General features: G+C 55.7%; 7 protein-coding genes across 7 annotated transcripts; 2 read left to right on the plus strand and 5 right to left on the minus strand.

Annotated features, from left to right (window-relative positions):
• Positions 1–205: 205 nt before the first annotated feature.
• On the minus strand, positions 206–1,273 carry W97_07008 (ribose-phosphate pyrophosphokinase 3; the record flags this gene model as incomplete). The annotated part of the gene is made up of 3 exons (XM_007784881.1): positions 206–280; positions 331–1,150; positions 1,203–1,273. The coding sequence occupies 3 exons, from the start codon at positions 1,271–1,273 to the stop codon at positions 206–208; spliced, it is 966 nt and encodes a 321-aa protein (XP_007783071.1).
• Positions 1,274–1,801: 528 nt separating this feature from the next.
• Positions 1,802–3,204, minus strand: W97_07009 (uncharacterized protein; the record flags this gene model as incomplete). Its single annotated transcript, XM_007784882.1, has 3 exons — positions 1,802–2,281; positions 2,337–3,121; positions 3,171–3,204. 3 exons carry the CDS (start codon positions 3,202–3,204, stop codon positions 1,802–1,804), a joined length of 1,299 nt encoding a protein of 432 aa, XP_007783072.1.
• Positions 3,205–5,226: 2,022 nt separating this feature from the next.
• Positions 5,227–6,042, plus strand: W97_07010 (uncharacterized protein; the record flags this gene model as incomplete). Its single annotated transcript, XM_007784883.1, has 2 exons — positions 5,227–5,919; positions 5,977–6,042. The coding sequence occupies 2 exons, from the start codon at positions 5,227–5,229 to the stop codon at positions 6,040–6,042; spliced, it is 759 nt and encodes a 252-aa protein (XP_007783073.1).
• Positions 6,043–6,367: 325 nt separating this feature from the next.
• W97_07011 (uncharacterized protein) lies at positions 6,368–9,130 on the minus strand (the record flags this gene model as incomplete). Its single annotated transcript, XM_007784884.1, has 1 exon — positions 6,368–9,130. The coding sequence occupies one exon, from the start codon at positions 9,128–9,130 to the stop codon at positions 6,368–6,370; it is 2,763 nt and encodes a 920-aa protein (XP_007783074.1).
• Positions 9,131–9,812: 682 nt separating this feature from the next.
• Positions 9,813–10,724, plus strand: W97_07012 (uncharacterized protein; the record flags this gene model as incomplete). Its single annotated transcript, XM_007784885.1, has 3 exons — positions 9,813–9,868; positions 9,922–9,963; positions 10,016–10,724. The coding sequence occupies 3 exons, from the start codon at positions 9,813–9,815 to the stop codon at positions 10,722–10,724; spliced, it is 807 nt and encodes a 268-aa protein (XP_007783075.1).
• A 261-nt stretch (positions 10,725–10,985) lies between these two features.
• W97_07013 (uncharacterized protein) lies at positions 10,986–12,740 on the minus strand (the record flags this gene model as incomplete). The annotated part of the gene is made up of 1 exon (XM_007784886.1): positions 10,986–12,740. One exon carries the CDS (start codon positions 12,738–12,740, stop codon positions 10,986–10,988), a length of 1,755 nt encoding a protein of 584 aa, XP_007783076.1.
• Positions 12,741–13,942: 1,202 nt separating this feature from the next.
• Positions 13,943–15,772, minus strand: W97_07014 (uncharacterized protein; the record flags this gene model as incomplete). Its single annotated transcript, XM_007784887.1, has 4 exons — positions 13,943–14,261; positions 14,325–14,393; positions 14,451–14,630; positions 14,691–15,772. The coding sequence occupies 4 exons, from the start codon at positions 15,770–15,772 to the stop codon at positions 13,943–13,945; spliced, it is 1,650 nt and encodes a 549-aa protein (XP_007783077.1).
• Between the last annotated feature and the right edge of the window lie 385 nt (positions 15,773–16,157).

Raw genomic sequence — 16,157 nt, forward strand, 5'->3', positions numbered from 1 at the left:
CCCTTTCTCCGGTTAAAAAGACGCTGTGGGAACGTTGGCACCAAGACCCTTTATCTATTTCAGCGACCATCAATCGTTACTCTGAGCTAGTGTACTCATTGCGACGATGCTAGAACAATCAGCGTACTCCGCTTAACGCTGCAACCGAATGCTAGTCCCTGAGAAGCAGCGACTGCCAATCGCCCACTGCCAACCGTGTCAACCCCTAGTCCACCGGCGCGTGCTTGAACAAAAACGATACGCTCTCGCCGTTGTGTGTACGCCGGCAAGCTTCCGCAAGCTACAGTGGATGTCAGTATAGGTAAATGGGTGTTGATACGGAGTGCGTACAGTAGGACTAATGTCAATCGTCTCAAGCCGCGAGCAGAGCTCCTTCTTCTCATCATGCGGGACGGTATTCGTGACGACCACCTTCTTGAGCTTACTGCCATTGAGCGCTTCTATGGCATTCCCGCTCAGGATACCATGCGTGACGATGGCGATGGCTTCTTTTGCACCATGTTGTATCACCACATCCGCAGCCTTCACCAGCGTGCCGCAAGTATCTGCCATATCGTCCACGATGATCGCGATGCGGTCCTTGACGTCTCCAACTAACACCATCCTGGACACCTCGTTCGGCCTCGCGCGCTCCTTGTGGATCAGCGCAAAGCCCAGATCCAGCCCATCTGCAATGCTCGTTGCTCTCTTCGCGCCGCCCGCATCGGGGCTGACAATAACGCAGTCCTTCACAGGTAGGTTCTCCCTAATCCAGCGCAGCGTGCTCGGCTCAGCGTATAGGTTGTCGACCGGCACATTGAAGAAGCCCTGGATCTGGCTGGCGTGCAAGTCCATAGTAATGACATGGTTGCAGCCAGCGGTCTGGAGCATGTTGGCCATGAGCTTCGCTGTGATGGGCGCGCGCGACTTGTCCTTCTTGTCCTGGCGTGCGTACGGGAAGTTGGGTATCACTGCAGTGACGCGCCGTGCGGACGCAGTCTTGCAGGCGTTGATCATGATGAGCAGCTCCATGAGCCCGTCGTTGATGTCGCCAGGCGCTGTGGACTGGAGGATAAAGACATCCTCGTCGCGGACAGACTCGCCGATCGTAACGGATGTTTCTTGGTTCGAGTATTGTAGGACAAGTATCTTGGTGAGTTCTATGCCTAGCCTAGAATGCTGATGAGCTTTGCGCCACGAAGGAGCCTACGACAGCAGCATACCGATCAGCCACCAGCTTTGCAAGGCTAGGGTGGCTGTTGCCCGTAAGCAGCTTTATCGAGTTCGTCGCCATGGGAAAGGGTGGCGGGTTTTGAAACTTCGCAGCTCATGTTGAAAGACATGGAAACATAAAAGCTATGACACGGCCGCGGTTCAAAATCCGATGCCCTGTCGGAGGGGAGTTTCTTGGCGCTGGAAAAAGTCACGTGGCTCCTCACGTCCCGTCTTCATCTCCAAACACCATCTACACCACAGCGTGCCGTTTTGCTTCCTCACTCGGTATGACGCTACAGCATGCTGCGTCGCGACGAGCACATCTCCCCGAGGCTTGATATCACGTCTCGCCTGAAGCCATCGTGGGCACTAACACAAATCCACGTGTAAGAGGTTTCGTTCGGACACTAGCTACACATACGCGACCGTCTACAGAGTAGAGAAGCACATACACCTGCTCGACTGGGCAAGGTAGAAAAGGTGTACGATGAGTTCTCAGGGGCGTTATCAAGACATGAAATGTAGCTATCGTTGTCAAAAACTGTCCTCCACATCTGCAAAAAAGGAGAAAGCGATGTGTAAGAAAGAGTCGTAGTGTCATGTTGAGTCAGCATGTTTCGGACATTTGATGCATAGCAAGTTCGATCTCTGCAAAGAGGTCAAGCACGTGGAAGTCGGCGTAGACCCTGATAGACTCTATGTCTCGTCGGTTTGTTCGAGGCTCGCTCGAAGCTTCTGCGAGCGGTTCATCGATAGGACTCCGTGGTGGCGTCGCCTCGGCCATAGCTGAGCAATTGGATGCCTTCGAGACCGAAGCAACGGTTGCTGCTACGTGCTCGAGTAACTTCTGCCGTGCTCTCAGCCTCCGGTTGTCGGCTTGCTCGAGTTTGACGATCCATTCATCAATGGACAGCTCTAACTCGACCAGAGCTTCTTGCTGCTTCAGAAGTTTGTCACGGCAAATATCCATGCTTCCGTCTCTTCTAAGATACGCTACCATATGCGCATGCAGCTTCTGTCGACTAGCTCGCAGCGTGTTGTACGTCTTGCGTAGGTATTTGCACCTCTCATCGAGAGCACGGACTTCCTACTCTCACAGTCAGTTCTGGATGTGTCTTTCGGAAGAGCTTGGAATGGTGTACCTTTGACAGAAATGCGACGTCTTTTGCGGTCAGAACTTGGAATTTCTCGGCTTGACCCAGAGCTTGCTTCCGCAACGTCACCCTTTCAGTCTCAGGGATGGCCGTCACAAATTCAGCAGGGCGCAAGCCTATCGGTAGCGCCCAGGCATCTGCTTTCCCTGTGTCGCAACTCTCCGCACTGGACTGTGCTCGACTATGTCCGGGACAGTTCGATCGCTTGCTTTGCCGACCTCGATCTACTGTAGAACAATCGGTAACAGTCGCAGCTTTGATACATCTAGGCGCTCCATGCCTCTGCTGACTCGGCGATTCACTCCCCATGAAAAACCCGGCAGGTGCAAGGACGCTTGGTAACACAGACGAGCACGCCGGTGTACCTGAGCTTATGGATCGTGGTACCGGTCGCTTTACTGGCGAGGCTCGGGATGCCATAGATGGGGACTTTGGCGGCACTTCGGGAGGCGTGTCGTCGATGTTAACTAATAAGGGTGTGCCGCTGCAACCCGCAAACACCGGCCTCGAACAACTCAGGGGGCCAACGGCAGACGATGGAGATGTCTTCGTGCTCGCTGCACGAGCTGTGTTGGGCTTGGAGTATGTGGTTCTTGGGGTTTTGCCGTCTGGATCTGACCGCGGCTGCGAATTTGCGGGACCGGTAATGCGAGTCGCCATAGCATCACGGAAGGGACTGGACTGCCAGCTGCTAGGTGGGGCGCTGGTCGATCTTTGGAGACCGCAGGTTTTGAGGAAAGGGTTCTGGAGTGGCCGTCTTTCTGGTATCGTCGCTAATGCCGGTCAGCAACACTTCCAATGCAGCCATTTCGGACAACTTACGGGAGTCAAGACAGGTCTCTTGTACTGTCGTCATCTTGGTTCTAAGTGTGGGAAGGCTGATCTTCCTTCGCCGTGCGACAGACTCTCGTCCATGCCGCAGTACTACGCGACTCGGTGAGAGATTCCTATCGTTCGAGAACGATGGTGACCGCTCGAGTGCAAATGCCATAAACCTGACGATTCCAGCGCGAGTGGTTGCGCTTCTTTCGGTTTCGAGTTGGAATGGTCGTTGTACTTTTCTTCTGCAAGGGATTCTATTTCGGATGAGCGAGGGCAGGCAACCGGTCGATTCCGTTTTAATTCTATCCTTTCTACAGTATCGATAATTGTTCCTGCCAGCAGAAGCACCACTTGGAAGATATACTTCGCAATGAATTACTGCATATTCTGCCAACACCTCCGGCCCTTATAGCTCTTCGCTCTGGCAGATCAGCGATACGAATCATGGTCGCAGAGGGGTATTTCTCAAGAGCCGACAGAGTGTACTGACTGACTGCTCGCACATGGCTAGTTTCGGGAGACGGACATGTCAAACAGACTTGAAGCGTTGTTCTGTAACACACTGACCTTAGTACAGACCAAGCCACGGGGCCTTCTCGCCACGTTATGTTGCTCCAAATCACTCCTAGTCTAACGACAATTGACAAAACCTACATCTACTCTCAACAGGAGGCTTAGGGGCTTCAGGTCCGCGACTGCGTCTTTTGGATGATCTGCTCGGTTGCACGGATCCGAAACAGCCCCCTGCATCAGGATCGTGGGGTGCACAGGATGAGACGCGCTACGACACCATCACGCCCCTGCTGCGAGGAACGCACATGGCAATGGAAGCTTCCTCCGCTCACAACGTCGACGGATGTGGCTTCGGCCGCTTCGCCGTACTCAGACCTTGGCCATGTAACAACGGTGTCTGCGACCCATTTGGGCCATGGTTTCTGGGGACGAAGTCAAATCCAGCAGCGATGGCGCAACTCCTTCGCAGACGAGGCTGGGAGGATGCTTTTTCTCGCTGCGGTCCACCTCACTGAATGACAAGACCATTACTTAACACAGATCTTGAACCAGTTTCACCACCAGAAGTTGGTTTAGTGTGCTACATCAACCACGCGCAACCCATCGCTACGATCATGACCTGACCAACAGTTCAGCTTGAGGAAGAGAATTTGTCACGGGATACTCTGCGAATCGATCCCTGACCGCGGCCGCCGTAGATGTCGCCATGATGGTTGCGTGATTGCTACCATCCTTCATTGCTGCGTAACGCTAGCTTTGGACTCGGTCTGGATTCAAAAGCCTAACAGAGGCTCAGCCGGGCCTGTAAAGGAGTGACCATCTAGATTCTAGATCAGTCAGATGCAGTCGGACTTGAGGTGACCTTCGAACCCGCAGTTCACGTGACCAAAAGCATATGAATCTTCCGCGAGTCTTGGGCTAGAGATATTGCTCAGACTCAGCACTGCAACCGCTCCGCGACACGTCCAAGAATCTTTCGCAGGTGTCGCCCCGAATGAGAATGTTGACTCCCATCAAGAGGTTGGGAAGTGCTGCGGTTCGACGAGTCGGGCTTCTGTTCCTCCGTAGCCCGCTTGCCGCTTACAAAGACTGTTCTCTAGTTGGGTCTTCAACACCAGTGTTCCCGTCTGCAGCGGGACAATCTCAAGAACTCTGCTAGATCGGTCAGCAATGTGGCACCCAGATTGCTCCGAAGAGAGGGTCGGGCCGCCTGCGTCACCTCGACTGTGCCTGCAGCTCCAAAGGATTAGAGAGTATCGGACAGATGTTGACCATCATACCGCCGGGAAGGGAGAGGAGGCTTGTCGTGCCGTCTCCTTATTGATAGCAATGAGGCATCTTCAGGACCTGCGAGGGATATAAGTAGAAGATAGAGTCGCTCTTCAAATATCAGTATCGTCTTATTTTCAATCTCCTCGGGCATTAAGAAACTACCATCTTCGTCTGCTTCTACCACCTTGTCGACCACAGTCAAGCTTCAGAATTACCATCATTCTCAGCCCATCCACCACTTAGCGCACCAAGTCTCCTCCCTATCTACAAAATGCCAGATGGCTTCGACCCCTTCACCCGCGGCCAATACACCTCCTCCCCGCTCGGCAGCACCCTCTTCGTCGTCCTCCGCAGCCTCGATCCCCTCCTCCAATATGTCCTCCTCACCACACCCCTCGCAACCCCCCTCCTCAACTTACTGCGCACCTCGCCCATCCCCGCCGTTGCGCCCCCGCTTGCCTTGGGCCTCTCAGCCCCGCGCCTAATCCTCTGGGCCATGTCCGCCGGTGCAGCAGCGAAGCAGATCTTCTGGCTCCTCCGCATCTCGCGGGAGACGATGACGCCTTCCTCGGCCGTGCTAGTTAGCTGTGGGAACTACGTCTTCAACTCGGTCAACACTTTGCTGTTCCTGGCGGCCGCGACCTCGGCTGCGGGGAAGGCGGAGTTCTTCACCCCGCCCATGCTCGTCGGCGCCGCCGTCTACGCCGCCGGCATCCTGACGGAAACGTTTTCGGAAATGCAGCGGAAAGCGTTCAAGGACGATCCCGCGAACAAGGGCAAACTGTTCACTGGCGGCTTGTTCGGGTTAGCAAGACATATCAACTACGGCGGGTATATCCTTTTCCGGGCCGGATATGCGATGTTTGGCGGTGGGTGGATTGCTGGGGCTGCGGTGTTCGCGTGGTTCGCGAGGGATTTTGCGGGGAGGGGGATTCCGATGTTGGATGAGTATTGCTCGAAACGGGTGAGTGATTGTTTCCTGGATCGATGAGACGAGAGTGAGGCTAACGTGTGGTGGTAGTATGGTGATGCGTGGAAGCAGTATAAGAAGGATGTGCCATATCGGATGTTCCCGGGGCTGTTCTAGAGTGAAGAGACGACTCTAAGTATGGCAAGTTGAGCTGTTGTGCGCCGGAGACGACAGACGAGGGGATTGGAAAGTCTACAAGAACGTTGTTAATGGATAATAGATGGTGTTGGAGTTTGGCCTGATCGTTATCCCTATTTTCTGTACGTTCTCGTGTATCCCGTAATTGTAACCTTCATGCTTTTTCCTTTTTTGGTAGGAAACAGTCACGTGTTCACTTGGACTCATCCAACTCAGAATATTGACAGTTCGAGGATGCTTATCAGGCTGGAAAACTACCTTCCTAGAATGACTGCTCGCTAATACGACCCAACCCACCATCCACCTATATCCTCTTCCTCCTCCCACTCCCCCCACCCTCCCCTTCCCCATCCCCACCCTCATCCTCCTTATCCTTATCTTCACTCCTCCTCTCCGCACTCCGCCAGTTACTAACAGCCCCCTGCACGCTCTCAAACATCTCCCTCGCATCCCTGACGACCCCCTCCTCACCCGGATTGAACATAACCGCGTTCGCAAACATGCGCATCAGCTCCCGTTCCAGCTGTGCACTGTTCACGATGCCCTTCGGCGGGACCAGCTCCTCCGTCCTCTCGAGCGTGACCGCCGTGCCTACGCCACCGGGACTGGCGCCCCCTGCACCACCGCCGGCGGGTGAGTCCCTCGCGCCTACGCCCGTGCCCGCGCCTGCCCCGGCGGAGGTGAGCGCATTGACGGCTCGCGTCCCCGCCGCGATGGCCGAGCGGATAGATTTGAGGTCCTGCGGGCGCTTGATAATATCTCTGTACCCCTCCGCGTTCTTCTCCTTGACCGGATTGCTGAACAGCGAGGCGTGTTTGTGGCTCAGGATATCATTCATGATCGGGACGCTCATGCGGGAGAAGTTGCGGCTGGCGAGGACGGTGGCGGGCTGCTGGTCTAGTTCCGGGTGTGGGGTGTGTGGTTCGATGGACGCGGAGGGCGAGGGCTCGGTTTCGAGGGTGCTGCGTTTGCGCTTCGTGGGGCGGGCTGGTTGCGTTTGGAGGGTTCCGCCGCGGCGGCGCGTCACGGGTGCGGTGGCTGTGGCTGTGGGTGTAAAGTCGGGGGCGGAGGTGTCTTCTTCGAGGAGGTTGGCGGGAGTGCTGGGTTCGGGTTTTACGCGGCGGCTGTTGGCGGATCCGGTTTCGGTGATGGTATCTTCGATGTGAGAAGCGATGGATTGGCTTCTTGTCCGCCCACGGACAGAGCGCATAACAACTGATGATGCTGCACTGCCGCCGCCGCCTGTTCGCTTTGGTTGACTACGAGTCGTGCGTACAGGTGGGCTCTTCTCGGCTTCTGCTTGCTCGATGCGAGGGGTCTCGGCGGCGTTGGGCTTCCTCCGACCCTTGGTCTGCGATTGAGTGACTGAAGCCGCTTCGTCAGATGGTGGTGCGGGGAAGGCGTCATTGACAGGACTAATCGGTGGTGGCGGCGGAGGTTCCATCTTATACTGCTCAGGAGGTACAGTGGCGGTCCATAGAGTTCGGGCGCTCAGCCGCGGACGAGTAGGGAGGCTGAGCGGCCGCGGTTTCCTGACAGCAGTCAAGGGCTTTGCTCGTTGAGCGGGCTGAGTCAGGGGTTCAGATGATTGCGAGTACAGAGGCGGAGGAGGGCGTGCCACTCCCGTTGCGGGCGCTCGGGGTTGTGCATTACTAGCTGGGGTGCGATTGGGAGTAGCTGCAACGGCCTGTTGTTGCGCCCTCTGCTGCTGTTGATGCACGCGGGTGGGATCTTGAGGCGTAACCTGGAAAGGCGGAAGCATGTACCCGCCCTGGTGTGGGGGACGAAACACTGGCGGTGGTGGTGGGGGCTGTGGTTGCGGCTGGTGATATGGGCCATGGTTTGGGTACGACGGATAATAAGGACCCTGTTGCGGTAAATGCGGAGGAGGAAGCCCAGGCGGGAATGGCGGCCCGCCTTGCTGGCTCGCAGGACCATAGCGCTGAGATGACCCTGGCGAACGCAGCGGAAGAGATCCGGACGGCGCATTCCTAAACGGAGGACTGCCACCTATTGAAGGCGGTTGGATCGGAGGTACAGGTAGGGTCATGCCAGGTGGAGGGGGCAGCATCACCGGCGAGGAAAGGGGCCGACCGATATGCGACGGAGTGGTAGGCGACTGTCCGGACACATGTTGCGGATTCGACTGAGAGTACGGGGAGTTATGCAGAGCCGGAGAAGCTAGCCGATAACCCGCATTGGACGGCAGGGGTGGAGGAAGCCTTGGGGACAACTGAGCAGGTGCCCGGTGGTGCAGTGGTGCCTGTTGCGGGAGCGCATAACTTTGCGGCACCGGCGAGGGTTGCAAAGGCCGTTCAAGTGGAGTCGGTCTCGCCTTCGGTGATGGTTTGGGATCGTGGTTGATGACGGCATCGATCTTAGCCTGCGCATACCGAATGCTGGGAGACTTCGAGACAGCATTGCCCAAGACTGGAGAAGCACCCGGAGGCCGATTATCAGGAGTGACAACGGGCTCGACTGGGGCTGGAACATCTCTCGAAGATACAGTTGGCGATCCTTGAGCGTCCTTGTTTGACCCCGTTCCGTTCGAGAGCTCCGGACGACGTATCCGCTCATCCCATTCACCACGTTCTATCTCGTGCTCTTCGCGCTTCAGCTGATCGTATCTGCGCTCCTCAGCCCTGATCTCCTCTGTAACATGCTCGCGATATCGGGCGTAAAGCTTCGTGACCAAGGCTGGAGTCAGATGGGCATGCTGCGTCGCTTCCTGCGCTGTTGGCAAGCTGGGGCTCGGAGCCTTGCGTTTCCTCGACGGTGATGGAGAGCCGCCATTTTGCGATGCTTGTTCTGCAGCGCCGTTTATGTTTTGAGCCTCGCTCTTGGCCTCATCTTTCTCTAGTAATCGTAGATAATGCTCATAAAGCTCCCTCAGCGCGTCCGGGCTCAAGCGACCGCTGTCGTAATCCTTGGATTCGCGGATGTGAGGGTTCTTCGTCAGCAGATCGGAAATCCTGCCGAAGACGGCTGGATCTGTGCCATAGGACAACAGTGACTGGAACAATAACAGAGTCTCGAGCGGCGTGTAGGAGGTGACGCTAGTAGTCATCCCCCAGTGATCGCGCAGTGGGAACGGCTGGGGAGGTTGGAGGACGAGGACAGCCAGGATGACAAGCTATGAGAAACATGGTAAGCCGAATCATCTAACCCGTGTTCAAATGGACATCGGTGAAGGAGCTCGTGGGGGCATGTAGAAGACGCAGAGCGATGGTTTTGCTGCAAGATGTTTTGATTGTTGTACGCACCACCGTTGTTGCGCCTGGGAGAGCGCGCTGATGTTCTTTTTGCGACCGTGATCGATCTTCGCCAATGAGAAGCGAGAGCTGCACAGCAGCTGCGAGGAATGCAATGTGCAATGTGCAATGTGCAATGTGCAATGCAGCAGCAAGGAGGCCGTCACGTGAAATCCGCCTCGGTCGACTTCCAGCTCTTGGTGCGCTTGGTGATGCAGCGAAGGGGAATCTTGATCGATTCTGACATCCTCTGTTGGAGGCCTTGCAATGTACTGTTCCCGCCGAGAGCACTTTCCGAGCTGAACAGCCCACTCCAATACATCTCAGAGCGAGTCATTTACTTGGACACTGCTGAGCTCCAGCGTAAGGCTGATCGCCATGATGCCGTGGCTCTGCCATGTTTCATCCTGCTCTCCTTAAAAGCACCGCTACCCACTTGAGCAACTGACATCTCCTCCAAGCAGAGCTGTAGCTGGAGCAGACCATCTAACCTCAGCAATGGACGACGGGGCAACCGAAAAGCAGGAATGGCGGCTTACAGGCCAGCCCGAATCGTAGTCGCCCTTGACACCTCCACTGCTCCCCACAGCGCTGACCTCAGGCCCAGGACCATTGACCGACAATGGCGGCCTTCCACAAAGCGGCAATCGTGCGTGATTCCCAATTCCTCATCCCACCCAACCTGCTCACCATCTCCCCAGCACCGTCGCCCGCAACTTCTCCGCCGCCCTCGACGAGATCTTCGACACCGACAACAGCGGCCTGCAGAGCGAGCTGAACGAGCGTAAGCAAGCCGTAGACGACCAATCCGCCGAGCTGTCCGCCCTCGCAGCCCGCCTGCGTGAGACCGAAGACCGCCTCAAGGCCGCCGCACTAGATGAACCCGCAATCCCCCTTCGCAAGAACAGCCAGCGACGGACGCCTGTGAAGGGTGTTTTCGCTGAGCCGGAAGAAGCTGGAACCTCCCCTTCGGTGTCTGATCAGGTGCCGCGATCGGAGGATGCCCCTATACAGCCTACTGCTGGCAGCTCCTTGGCCTCCGACATTCAGCAACCGCAAGAGATACCTGTACGGCCCACGGCTGGTGATGCCTCGGTCTCCCACCCCTCACAGACACAAGAGCAGGAGCGAAGGACTGCGGTACCGGAAACAGCAGACAGCTCCTCGGCTTCCAACGCTGCACCTCCACAGGACGAAGGGCGGGAGCAAGAGACTTCTCTACGGGCTGTAGCTCGCGACGGCTCGGGTTCCGACGCCTCACAGTCGCAGGACCGAGAACGGGAGCAGGAGCAAGGGCGGGAGCGAGAGCGGGAGCAACAGCAACAGCAACAGCAGGGACCGTCTGGACGCCCTGCGGCCGCTCGATTGGATACAGACCAGATTACGTCGAGGATGCCGGGTGCTTTCTAATCTTTAGTCACAACTCCAACATGCAGTGCTGGAGGGCAGGTGTTCCACTCGGATAAACGAAAAAAAGTGTCCTCCACAAATGGAGACGTTGTGAGCAGTAGAGAATAGCGCCTAAGTAATGCGATTCGAACAGACTACATAGACGAACAAATCTATAGGTCGCGTCTCATACATGAACCATGCCAAACTCCTCTATCCTATCTTACAAACCCCCCCCCTCTCTACTGTACACACCCCGCCCAACCTTTCCCTTTGCCAGACCTAACAAACCGTAACATACAACCCAATCGGCGCCATCGCAGAATTCTGGAAATACTCTAGATCTAGCCCCCCCGTAGCACCAACTCTATACCCCACCCTCTCCCCCGCCCTACAAGCCCCACTAGCCACCACCCACCCATTCCCCGGCCTCACGCTCTCCACGCCACCAATCCTCGTCCCCGCCGGCACAATCGCAAAGCTCGTCCCCTCCGTCGCCGGCACCGCCAACGCATCCACAACCAACCCGCCCGCACCGCTCAGCGTAAAGCTCGAGCTGACGAGCTGCTCCCTGCTCGGCAGCAAGAAGACGAGCGAGCACGTCCGCCCAGCATACGCGGCCGGGATGTCGAAGTTGAAGAGGGTGGAGATTGCGGGCGAGAAGCGGCCGTTGTAGCTCGTGCCGAAGGCGCGGTTGGGCTGGGAGGCGTCGACGGGGACGATGAGGTGGGGATATTCGAAGGGGGTTGTTAGGGTCGTTGGGCAGCTTGAGGGTGCTGGTAACGAGGTGGCGGGCTGGGTGACGGTTATCAGGGTGGAGGGTGCGGCGCTTGGGGCTTGGGTGGTCCCGGCTGATGGACTGCCTGCTGGCTGGCTTGGAGCAGCGGAGCTTGGGATAGCGGATGAGACGGAACCGCTGGGAGCAAGCGACGGGCCGGGAACGGGCGTGATTGCGGTGACGGCTGTTTCTGTGGTGCCGGATGCTGAGGGGACGCTAGCGGTAGAGCTGGGTGCGGAAGCGCTAGTCGCGCTGCTGGCCGGCGATGAAGCGGCCGAGCTGGACGGAATCGAGCCCGATCCGGCACCGGGTGAGCCTGCGGGGCAACTCAGGTCGAAGAGTGGCGTGGTGCTCAAGGTCGAGCCAACGATGCCGAAGCTGGGGCTGGGAACATCCGGAGCAGCATCCTGGAGGGTGTAGTACCACGTATTGATGTTGTTAAAGAGAGCGCAACCGACTTCCTCCCAATACCTTTCTGCGTTGGCAAGGTTGGCGACAGCCTCGTTCTGTTGCGGACCGCTCACGGGATGGCCTGTCTCAGTTACCCACACGGGCCTGCCCTGAGAAACGGCGACGGTAGCATCGTACGCTTCGAAGAAGAGCTCGTAGCTGTTTTCGATCGAATTCGCCTGGGTGTTCTGGAAGTACGGGTACGCGTCCATCCCAAGCCAGTCGCATGCGCTGATCACAGCGTTATTGGAGCCGTTCACGAATGCAGTCCAGGTGTCGACATGGCCAATAGACTTGCTGGCCGCAGCAGTGCCGGCAATGGCTCTTCGGACCTGGTTGATGTAGCTGACTAGTGTGTCAGGGTTGGCACCAGCACCAGACAGATTTATGATACCGGTAGGCGATATGCGGTAGAGGTCCTCGCTGCCGACGGAGATGCCGGCAATGAGGTCGGTGAAGGCAGTGCCATATTGTGCAATGGCGGCGAGGAGAGCCGCGACCTCATTATCAAAGCTGCCTTGACCAGCAGACGCCCAAAGGCCAAGCAGTAGAGAGGTCTGCGTGTTGATGGCGGCCGGGATGGCTGAGATTGGGGTGTTGGCGGTTCCGGCCTGGATCATGGTATAAAGACGGGCACTGGTGAAGCCGGAGGTGCCAATAAGGTTCTTAGCCGTGTTGAATTCATTCTCGAAGTCGACCTGCTGCTTCGGAGCGCCGTTCATGAAAACATTGCCGTAATTGAAGCCCTTATACTGGGCAACGGCTACAGAAAGTGCGGATGACAGGGCAAACAGACGTGAGAACAACATTCTAGGTACTGAACAATGGAAGACTTTAGGAGACGAGTAGATAAACTTAGGTATGGGAGAACAATTTGAAGTGTTGTGCAATCCGGCGAAGTGGCTTTTTAACGTGGATGAAGTGACGTGACGCCCGTTCCTGCCGCGCACCGCCAACGAGCATTGTGGAGAAAGAAAAAGCTTGCCCTTTCCAAGACAGGCTAAGGAATGCCGAAAATAAACAGAGCGTGAGGGGAGTTGACTGAGGCGAGCCACTAGAGTTCAACAAAAGGAAAGATCGATCATGGGAACGGCCGGCCGCCTGCAGCCGTTTGAGCCGCGAACCCACGTTTAGCACATTCAATAGTGTCATGTTTGGCAGTTGAGAAAGCGCGCACAATCCCTGAATACTGAGACTTTGAGACGTATCTCATAGGCTACGTCTTTCATCTGTTAGCAAAGATGTCTGTAAGGCAGTTACATCCGTGGATGTATGGTTCCGCTGTGCTGAGGTTGTCCCTGCAGGCTTCTTGCATGCCTCTCGTCACACAGTTCGGCACAGATGGCAGCAAGGATGAGGAGCTGCTCCCCTGGTGAATTTCCTAACGTTATTAGAAAACGTCTGCAGTTGCGCGTCCGATCGAAAGATGTTGAGGGGTTGACGTCGCCACCAAGCTCCACCGCAAGTTCGGATCAGGACGGGCCGAGGGCAGATGTCACAACTCCAGTGCAAGTCATGTGACACCGTTTGACGAAGGTTAAAGACCGTTCTTTAGCGAAACGGCATTGCGAGACGAGATTGCTGGTACCAACGGTCGTGGCGCGTATTCTGAGTGTGATGGTGGCAAGAACCTGTGGATCATCAATGATACTAAGACACCACCTAGAAATGTGGGGCTCGCTGCAGTTAGAAGCTCAGTAAAAACATAGGACATGTTTATTTCTGTAATTCGAAACTCACGATGGTGTTTCGCTGCGTGATTCACAGGAAACCCAAGGAAACCAGCCTAATCATGAGAGGTCAGCAATGCTGTAGCAGGCCGTTACTACTCGTTTCCTGAAATAGCTTTCGAAGTATGAATTGAGCAGCGCCTAGGAATACCAGGTATCTTATTACAAATTACGCCGTCCCCATTTTGGTCCCCTCCGAAACGCCTGTTTTGAATGGTCTCCAACATTTATTCCAAGTACAATGTATTGCCCAGCCAAACTAACACAAGAAGTCGACTCCATCAGAAAGCCGTGCCCACGTCCCGCTGCTCTGGCGGTGAAGGATAGTTACCCCCCGAAGAGGACGAAAACGCAGAGTCCTCGGATGGTTTCTCCTTCTGCGTCTGCAGGATGCGCTGATGCCACTCGCTCTGCTCGTAATCACCCATCCCTTCGCCGTTCTTGCCGTACCACAGCGGATGTTCGCGTGCGATGCTTACAGCGCTGAGCCATGGTCGTGGGGATTTGGCAACGGCATAGAAGATGGCGTCGACTTCCTCCAGCGAGCGGTAGGCGGTTTCGGGGTAGAAGAAGTAGACTAGAGGGATAATGGCCGCATTGCTAGTAAAGTCAGTTTTGTCACAGTCACGTACTCGAGTGGGTAGAGGAATGTAAGAGACTTACAATACGGCAAAGATGATGTACGTTCTGTATCCAATATTGTTAAAGGCAATCGGTGTAATAAGAACGACACTGCATATGATTAGCAATCTGGCGCGCATAAATAGTGCCCGGGAATGCCAGACGTACATGAAATTAACTATCCAGTTCGCGCTGGTACTTAAGGCATTCGCTGGTCCACGGATGCGGAGTGGGACAATCTCCACCGTGTAGAGCCATGCCATGCCCTGCCATCCAATTGCAAAGAACGTGTTGAAGACGAAGTAGAACACTGTCGCGGCAATATTTTCTCCACGGTTGTCCAGGAATCTGCACACATCAGTACGGATATCTAATCCTAGCGGCTTTGTTGGTTTGTCGTTAACATACCTTAATACTGTTATGATAATCATCGATATGCACATGCCGGACGCTCCGAACATCATGAGCGACCTGCGACCCCAGAACCTGTCAATACCAACAACGGCAATGAAGGAGGCGAGGAAGAATTCCGTTCCGTTGCACGCCGCCAGCAGTCGAGCAACCCAGCCGGAGTACCGTGTCTGCTGCAGCAGGATCAGTGCAATGTATTGCACGATGAGATTGATCCCTGTGGCTTGCTGGAAGATCTGTATGCAGTAGGCCAATACGGTTCGGTGTGCGTCGCGGTATTCGTTCATCTTGAACAGTCCCGATGGCGAGGCTGCTGCCATTTGGAGGACGGCATCTTTGATGGCGATGAACTCCGAGAATACTTCAGGATCATTACGAGGTAAGTCATTGAGGGCGGCAAGTGCGTTCAACGCCTCGTCCTCGCGCCCCTTGAGAATCAGCCAACGCGGCGACTCAGGCAAGAGCATGATGACAGCCAAGATGATGACCGGCAACACCAGCTGTATGGCAATTGGTACTCGCCAGGAAGCGGAAGAAGGCTCGAGGTAGGCAAAGCCGAATCCAATCCACTGAGAGAGGGCAACGCCAAGCGCGATACTCGAACCAGCTGATATCATGAGCACCGTGCCTTTACGATGAGCCTTGCAACATTCGGCATGCCAAGCGGGAATAGTCGAGGTGTTGAATCCGTTTCCAAAGCCGGCAATGACCCTCCCCGCGATGAACTGTCCCAAGCTGTAGGAGGACGCCTGGATGATCTCGCCAATGCCCATAATGAAGAGGCCTACAAAGATGGTCTTTCGCCGGCCGAGTATATCGCCGAGCCATATAGCTAGTATAGCACTGATAAAGCAGCCGATGTTCCAGGAGGCGACCATAATACCTTGGATTCTGGCATTGTAGCCCACGCCGGGATTGTTGAACGTATCGACTTCCGGGAACTCGCGCAGAAAAGATGGCACGGTGAGCAGCGTTCCTATGTCGCCTTGATCATAGCCGAATAGTATGAAGCAGCATGCGGCGACTGATCCAATCGCTACATTGAGTGACGCTCCGCGAAGTCCGAGGTAGGAGGCCATAGCCGAGTCCAGGTGGGGAGTGTACCTCTGTCGGATCTTGTCTCGGACCTGATCGAGATGACTGGGTATATCTATTGATGTTTTTGATTTCCCGGCGGGTATCGCTGTCTCGAGCTTGGGCTCGGGAAGGTCTTCCTGGTCGATTCGCCCTGCGCTTTGAAGCCCCAAACGACCGTGCCAACAACACACTTCAGCAACTCTTCCTCTGTACGGACGTGCTACGGAGCAACGTGAAGCGGAAAATGCGGAACGGCGAGCATGCAAAGGAGATAAGTTATGACTGAAGCTCCGTGTGAGTACCAGGGGAGTGCTTGTGCGTTTATCGTCATGACGCGGTTGAAGGCTCTGGCATGCAAGCCATCTGCAAGCCATCTGTCTGCAATCG

The sequence above is a fragment of the Coniosporium apollinis genome, assembly GCF_000281105.1.
Source record: "Coniosporium apollinis CBS 100218 chromosome Unknown supercont1.37, whole genome shotgun sequence".
NCBI lineage: Eukaryota > Fungi > Ascomycota > Dothideomycetes > Coniosporium > Coniosporium apollinis.